This window comes from Elephantulus edwardii, unplaced genomic scaffold (genome assembly GCF_000299155.1).
Source record: "Elephantulus edwardii isolate Elephantulus edwardi_28Jun2011 unplaced genomic scaffold, EleEdw1.0 scaffold00026, whole genome shotgun sequence".
Classification (NCBI taxonomy): Eukaryota; Metazoa; Chordata; class Mammalia; order Macroscelidea; family Macroscelididae; genus Elephantulus; species Elephantulus edwardii.
In genome coordinates, this window is record NW_006399776.1 from 3244754 (window position 1) to 3253164 (window position 8411).

At 40.5% G+C, this 8411-nt stretch overlaps 1 protein-coding gene across 1 annotated transcript in view; it reads left to right on the forward strand.

Moving 5' to 3' along the window:
• The window catches only part of ZSCAN29 (zinc finger and SCAN domain containing 29), a 15831-nt gene extending 8149 nt beyond the window's left edge, over nucleotides 1–7682 (forward strand). The window contains 12 exon segments of the mRNA XM_006903773.1: nucleotides 1073–1489; nucleotides 1492–1709; nucleotides 1711–1780; nucleotides 4265–4533; nucleotides 4536–4578; nucleotides 4581–4715; nucleotides 6848–6892; nucleotides 6895–6999; nucleotides 7002–7188; nucleotides 7190–7276; nucleotides 7278–7339; nucleotides 7342–7682. Coding sequence (XP_006903835.1) covers nucleotides 1073–1489; nucleotides 1492–1709; nucleotides 1711–1780; nucleotides 4265–4533; nucleotides 4536–4578; nucleotides 4581–4715; nucleotides 6848–6892; nucleotides 6895–6999; nucleotides 7002–7188; nucleotides 7190–7276; nucleotides 7278–7339; nucleotides 7342–7682 — 1979 coding nt within the window.
• Nucleotides 7683–8411: the final 729 nt, after the last annotated feature.

Sequence of the window (8411 nt, forward strand, 5' to 3'; positions counted from 1 at the left end):
AAAAAAAAAAAGAAAGCACAAAGTGGTACATAGCAATTTAGCTGTGTTCTGAATAAAACAGTTTAAAATGAATGGAGAGTATGTGGTAGGCAAGTCAAAGAAAAGTTCAACAACATAGAACTAAGTCTAATCTTGAAAACTGCAGGAGAGTATACTTTGGATGTGGTTAAGATTTAGTGAGTTGTTGAAGGTTATGAGCAAGGAAGTGATTTGACGGTAGCTGTGTGGCCTCGTGTGTAATGTGTTGAGCTGCTAACCTAAAAGTAGCACCTCTGGAAGTTCAAATACACCAGTGATTCTGCAGGAAAGAAGGGTAATTTCCTCCCATGTGATTTACAGACTTTAACCATCCACTGAGTTGATGAGGGTTTTTTTTTAATTAAGAAAGAATGTTGAGAAGGCAAAGTTCTGGTGGCAGTTTAGCTATGAATTGAGAAAGAAGAGTTTGGAGTTAGGTAGACAAGAGTTAGGTTATTGTTTTGGTGATTGCAATTGGTTACCCAGATGTGAGGGGATAAGGAGTCTGGGGTTGTATGGTGGCAGGAGATAGTATTTATCGAGGGCAGTTGCCTACAGAAAGAATTTGTAACTGACCAAATGGGAAGGAAGTGACTGGGTTGAATAAACATACCTTTCCCCACATTAAAATCACTGTATTTAATTTTTCTAGCCCTAAATGAAGAACTATAGGAAATAAGAGATAACTGTTTCCAATAGATCCTGTCCACAAGTGGTCAGGTGAGTCAGGGATCAACTAGGAATATAATTATCTGCTCTGAACAACAGAACCTCTTTCTCTCATCACCCATCTCTGGAAAATATAATTTTTTAAAAATTATTGTTCATTTTAATGAAAGTTTACAGAGACTTAGGGTTTGCAATCATTCATGCTGCACTGAAAATCCAATTTTTTTCAGTATGGTCCCCATTATCTTCAACTCATTGAGCTTTCTGAACACATTTCCCTAGGTACTTCCTAATAATCTTCTTGGATAAAAACCCAAAGAACTAAACTCAGATATTTTTCATGATCAGTCCAAACAATGATATACTTTGCTTGCTTCCCTGCAAGCAGGATTTCTGTTTCCTAAATGTGGTACAGTCTCCAGGCTAGAGCAAGGAGAACCCATGATCCCTGATCTGCTGAATTCCACAGAGAAGGGACTCCCAAGAGGCAGTCATACTGGAGATAGACAAATGCCTCTTCATCTGTTACCATCTAGGAGGGAGAAAAGAAGCTGGGTAGTACAGGATCACTGGGGCTTGGAGGATGAGAAGGTGGCAGGTGTGTAGTGGGGCTATGAAGAGACCAGAACACTCCTCACAATTCTCAGTCAGACTAAGTTTTATGAGGCTCTCTGAAACTGTCATAGAAACAGCCAAGTGTATGGGGCAGTGGCTGAGCTGCTCCGGGAGTATGGCTTCCTCCGGACCATGGAACAGTGTCGGACCAAGTTTAAAGGTCTCCAGAAGAGTTTTCAGAAAGTCAAGAGGGCGACCCACCTGAGACCTGTCTCTTCTTTGAAGAGATGGAAGCCCTGATGAGTGCCCAGGTCATTGCCCTGCCCAGTAGCGACCTGAAAGGGGCAGCATTTCACTGTGATCTAGTAGGCAGTGATGCTGAGACTCAGAAGCCAAGGCAAGAGGGCTGGCAGTGTGATAGGGAAGCACAAACAGCCCCAGTTGAGGAGTCCCACAGGGATCCAATGTGCCCGCAGGGAGGCCACCCTTCAGGACTCTAACCATTCATCTGCACCAGTCCTATTCAGAAGCCCAAGTGGTAAGAGGCTTTTCTTAATTTGGGGATTAGACTTCAGCTAAGGCTGAATGAGGGTTAATATCAACTGCCAGAAAAGGCACTTTCTAAATTCTTTGTGTATTCTCTTTTGGGGCGGGGGGGAGCCCAAATGATTTAGGGAGTAACATTTAGATTTTTGAAAGAAATATACTCTGACAATTCAAAAAAGTCCTGAAAAGAAATTCCTTTTATTATTTTTTTTTCTCATAAAATTATTACAGGCTCTTTGAGGAGAATTTGTCACTTTACATACACTTCTCACTTACTGGTTAGTTTTCAAAGACCAATTTTTATGCAAAAACTGACAGCATGTCTGATTTTTTTTTTCTTTTTTTAAAGTTATGATCATGGAAATAACAGTTAAGATCTACTGTTGTCCTCATTACTATTACAGGTCTAGTTAGGGATTTTTTCCTCACAGAAAGAGGCTTGGAAGTGAGAAAGCTGGTAAACCGGGCTGTGTGACTGGAGGGCCACAGTTTAACCACTCCACTTGCTTCATGTGTTGTGTGAGGGCATCCCTCCAGGGCTCCACCCCAGTCTTGCAAACCCTGTGTTCACAATCCCTGCTCCACCCTCTGGGTTTGGTGAATTACCAGGGCTGAGGACTTCTTTAAAGGCAGTCTGGTGATGCATCCTACCTCCACAGCAGAAGCTTCAGGCCCAGTTTAGCTTACTTTGGGATGATAAAAAATTCACATTCTTTTCTTCCAAACACCTCCTCCAGTTCCTCTTTTCTTTCTTTTACTCCCTTCCCACTCTAAAGCAATCTTGAGCAGAAGGGCCTCAGACCACACAGGAGCAAGGCACCCAGATAAGTGCCTGTTGGCTTGCTGCACTACCCAGAGGCCTAAGCCAGGGAGGAGACTGGTCCTGAGACAGCTAGGTTCATTGTTCACACCCTAAAGAGGGAGTGGGGGCAGCAGCTCAGCCTTGGAGGTCATTGGAAACCCCTCCTCTGGAGGGAACCCTCAACAACCTTTGCTCTCCTGCCTTCTACCTCATTATGCACAAGTTAGTGGAATAGTAGATTTTTTTATTATTGCTGTAAATGCAAAATGTTAGATAATATAGCCAATAAGTGAGGAGTAAGTATATTTTTTTCATTATGCTTTGAGTGAAAACTGGCAGTGTTTCTCCCAAGACATTTTTGTCTTGTGATTTTAGTCTACACATTGTAAGAGCACACCTCCAACCTTCTCTCTGTGGTTCTTGTGTCCATTCATCCTCCTATCCTACCTCTTCTTGCCTTCTGATCTTTATCCCTGGGCAAATGTTGCCCTTTTGATCTTGTATATCTAATTGTTCTAAGGAGTGAGTACCTCTCTAGTGTTTATTCATCTCATAGACCTATAATTTGGCTCAATGTTGAGCTACAGGGGTGAGTTCAGTTCCAGGCTCCAAGGAGGTTCTACCAGTATCTTTTAGATCAGCAAGCCTGACTATTTCTTTGAGTTTGACTTTTGTTCTACAGTTTTCTTCTCTGTCTAAGATGACATTCTACTGTGGTCCCTTCTAGAGTAGCCAGGCACTATCTAATTCTTCTGGATTCAGGGTCATGTAGGTTCAGACTCATGTCTATTACTCCTTTGGACTAATTGTTTCTATATATCTTTGCTTTTCTTCCCTCTTCAATAAAGTGCTAGGTGCCATTACACCCACTCTACATTTACTGACATGATAGGGTAAAACTCACGTTAGCAAAATTGGAGGATGACTACATCATTACATAACTATCAAACTGCATTATTATGTAACTGACAAACCACTGAGACTGTTTATACCAGTCAAGTTGACACTAAGTGTAATAGACAGCATTACTCTTGCCTAGCACCTCAGAATTTGTTACTGCCATCATTACATCATTACTCATGAAAGATGGAAAAATACATGCTGTACACTACACAGAAGAAAGATGGGCAGTCTCCTCTTGTGTGATTAAACTGTCTCTGAAAATAGGTAGGTCAGTTCCAACTCAATGGTACACCATAACAACACCACCTGCCTCAGTGTATGATACTGATGGTTTGAGCAGTCTTACAGAAAGGCATAGGAATTAAGGTTTTTGTGAAACTGCTATAGGGTACAGGGAAGAAAAAATTCTATAATGATTTGTATAGGTTTAGGAAACATGAAGTATTTACTTTTTCAACTAGGAGTCCAGCATGTTACGTGCTGTTGAGTCGCAGAGTTGCCTGTGACTCATAACGACCCAATGTACACCAGCCCTGAAGCCTGTCCTGTCCTGAGCTAGTCTCACTGACTCTGACACGCCTACCTCCATTGCCTCAGTTACTATATCAATCCATCTTATCAAGAGTCTTCCTCTCCTGTGCTGTCCCACCACCCTTCCAAGTATGATATCCTTCTCCAAGGACTTCATATTGCAGATGGCAGATCTAAGAGATAAATTGAGGCTTTAAAGCTGTGAGTTAAGTGGTACTAAAATTTCTCTTCTGGTGGGAGGTGTACACCGGGGCTATGAAGAGACCAAGACTTATCTTGCAAATCTTAGTGAGACACAGTTTTATGAAGCACTCCAGGATTGTCACCACCTCAGTCAACTGTATGAAGCAGTGGCTGAGTGCTTATAATGGACACCAGAGCAGTGCCAGACTAAATTTAAAAGCTTACGGACCCGCTATCAGAAGATCAAGAATGGCCAAGCACCAGAAATCTGTCCCTTCTTTGAAGACATAGATGCTTTGGTGAGTGTACCGGTTGCTGTTTGGCCAGTGATAGCCCAGAGCAGGACACAATTTTTTGTCTCATCCAAGGGACCCAGTGAAGGCAGAGGAGCAAGCTGAAGGGGCAGAAGAGAACCTAGAAGACGATTCCGATGGTGATGAAGAGGATACTGAGGTACCCCCAGAGGCTGTCCTAACTCGAGCTCCCGTCTTATTCCAGAGTCCCAGTGGTAAGTTTCTTTTTACTTTTAAACAGCTAAAATACAAAGGAGAGGAAGTGGGATTTAGGGAAAAAAAACACATTGAGAACAAGTATTGGCTTATACACGCATATTTCATGGATTCTTCTTGTGATTACTCTTGTTGTTTTGTGTGCTGTCAAATTGGATATAGCTGGCACAGGAGGAGATTGCCCCTCCTTCTCCAGCGGAGCATCTGGTGGATTTAACATGCACCTTTGGGACTGCAGCATAGCTTCTTACCACTAGCCCACCAGAGCTCTCTTAGTGATCACTCTTATATTTCCTTTTTATTAAAGCAGTTAGGATAGAAACCATTTACGTGACTCATCTCTTACAGCATCAATCTGAGATGATTATAGGTTTTCTTCTTTTGAGTGAGCTCCTTCCTACTGTTATATGCTCTCAAGTCAGCTGTAACTCATCAGATTTGAACCTTGCCCTATTTTATTTTTGTATCATTTTCATGATCTCTATTATACTTGAACCCATTGTTACAGTCACTGTGTCAACCCATCTTGTTGAGGAGCTTCATCTCTTACACTGACCCTCTACCTTTCCAAGTATGATGCCCTTCTCCAAGGACTGGCCCCTCTTAACAGCATGCTCAAACTCCATGATACAAAGTTTCACCATCCTTGCTTCCAAGGAGCACTTTGGTCACACTTCTCCAAGACAGACTTGTTTGTTCTTTTGGCCGTCCACGGGAGATTCAGTACTCTTTTTTTTTTTTGGGAGATTCAGTACTCTTAATACTATAACTTAAAGGCATCAATTAGATTGCCTATCATCCTTATACATTGTCCAACTTTCAGACTGTAACGGAAAAGTAACTGCAAGCTGCAAGTAACCATGGCTTGGGTCAAGCACACTTTAGTTTTTAAACTGACATCACTGCCCTTTAGCACTTTGGAGAGGTCCCTGACAGCAGATTTTCCCAGTGCAATACTTCTTTTGATTTCTTGACTGCTGGTACTTCCCAGTGGGTGATAAAATTATAACTGGTCTGTTTTAATTCGGAAGCTGTGCTGAAATCTGTCCACCATGGGTGACCCTACTGACACCTGAATACTGGTGGCCTAGCTTCCAGCATCCAGCCACATGAAAGCCACCACAGGATGACAAATTGAAAGATAAGTGGTGGGGATACATAGTAGGAATTCAGTAAATCATAGCTATCTTTGTAGGTTTAGGAAATGTGGAACACATTTCTTGGAAGCTCACAATACATGTTTTCTCCACATACTTGATTTCATTTAATCCCTATTTCTTGGGAAAATCTCATAAAATCAAGTTTCTGGGTAAAAAAAATATAGATAATAATTCTTTTGCTCAAATTTAGTTTAGGAAATTTAGGACCCAAAGGTTGTAATGTGGAACATCTTTAAAATCTTATATCCTAGGCCCAGAGAAGCTGGCATTTGGTTCTTTGGAGAATATGCCTGAAAAGTTGCTTGGTAAACACCTAAGCAATAGAGTAGGTATTTTGGAACATTTAATGATTATTTTTCCAAGGACAGAGAAAACTGTCTTAAAGAGTCTTTTCCTAACAGGGTTATCTCTTAGAAAGCATTATTATTTGAAAGACATGTCTTTTTCTACCCAGTTTTTATTCCCAATATACACTGGAATTTGTGGTTAAGTGACCCAAGTAGCTTTAGATTTCTAGATACAGGTATTTTCAAGTAGTTTTCCTGGCTATTCCCTTCTAATCCCTTTAATTACTGGAAAAGAACAGAAATTAGAATAGCATATTAGGCCAGAGAATAGGCAAAAATACAGCCCTGGGAAATATCTTCACTGTCTAAGCATAGTGATGGTTTTAAGTTTCCTTGCTCTGCTGAGGATTTTCTGAAGACCCTGGGTATACAAATAGGCTAAAGGTTACTAGTCAGCCCTTTTGTAGGTGAACAGCAAGTGATAGGTTATCTAGTAGGGAAAATATTGGTGGGGTTTTTTTTTAAAAAACAACAACACACTGATGTTTTATTAAATAAGAATTTGATATTTTACTTCCCTGATTTTTAATCATCTAACTGCAATACTTGCTTTTCCTAGGTTTTGAGTGCCCTTTTACACACCATTGAGGAAATGAGTAACTTAAAATTCTATCCTTATATCAGGTTTTGAGGCTGGATTTGAAAATGAAAAGAATTCAAATCAGGATATTTTGAGGAAGTGCAACTGCATAGGACACTACTTGCAAGATCTGAAAGAAAAATTATTCCACTTCATAGTCGTGATAAAGGCAGGAAGAGTGAATGCAAATCAGGAAGATGTGGGAAAAGACTCCAGGAGAGAGAAGAGGAAAACTGATAGTCCTAGAGAAGAATTCAGGAAAAGTCCTAAAGCATCTAAAACTGCACTTGAGGGAGAGAGCATACATCAGTTATGGCAAAAACTTTGGTGCAAACTCCCACCTCACGTATCAGATATCCCTTCAGATGAAGATTCATATGAAGTGCTGACTGTGGGAAAAACTTCAGTCGTAGTGCACGCCCCATTAGACACCAGAGAATCCACACTGGAGAAAAGCCTTGTAAGTGTTCTGACTGGAAAAAGTTTCCAGGACGGTTCAAATTTCATCACCCACAGGAGAATATACACAGGAGAGAAACTTATCAGTGTGGAAAATGATTTAATCAGAGCTCAAGCCTTATCATTCACCAGAGAACCCACACAGAAAGAAAGCCTTATCAATGTGAACAGTGTGGAAAAAACTTCAATAATAGTTCTCATTATAATGCACACTGGAGGATACACACAGGAGAGAGACCTCATGTGTGTCCTGACTGTGGGAAGAGTTTCAGTAAGAGTTCTGATTTACGTGCACATGATAAAACCCACACAGGAGAGAAACCACAGGGTGGCAAGTGTTTCAGGAAAAGCTCTGCCCTTAATAAGCATTGAGAAATCTATACAAGAGAAAAGCTTCTGTCACAGCCAGCACCTAAGTAAACCCCTGAGGAACTTGAAAAGAAAGAGCACCAATAAATATATTGTTTAGAAAGTCTTCCACTAATGTAAGCCTCTCCTATTCAGTGCTCAAGTAGCATAGGAAATACTCTACGATAAATCCCACTGTTCCTATGTTTCTCCTGGATCTAAAATAAAATTCCCAACAGAATCACTTTAAACAATGAAAAGTAGTTCATTTTAGTCCCTCTCCGCCTGCATCCAGGTAACACCTTTCTCCTCAGTGCCTATGGTGTTCCCAGTAAGAGAGAAGATGCAGATGTACATCTCATAAGTTTCATGTACATCTTTACTCCTCCTTGATGGGTCTCAATTTCTGACTGAATACATTTATCACAGAAGCATCTCAGGAAGAAGCTTTGAGATTCTTCTCATTTGCTGAGCCTGGCTCTTGTCTAAACATTTCATAGCAATATAAATGCTATAAAAATATTCTTGCACATTTAAGTTGTGCTTTGAATGACTTATTTGTCACACATACTCTCTTCATCTTAAAGAGGAGAGTTTAATGTCCATCTTGATTCTGTGCTCTGAATAATCTTGTAGAAGTAGATCTTATAACCCAGGTATTATATATGGAAAAATGATGTGAAATATTTTCTAAATATTGAGAAAGTAATTGATTTATCTTTTTCAAGTCTTAGAAAGTTTGGAATAGAATAGCACTACATATTCACATCTAGTTTGCATTCCTTTTTGTCCCACCACATT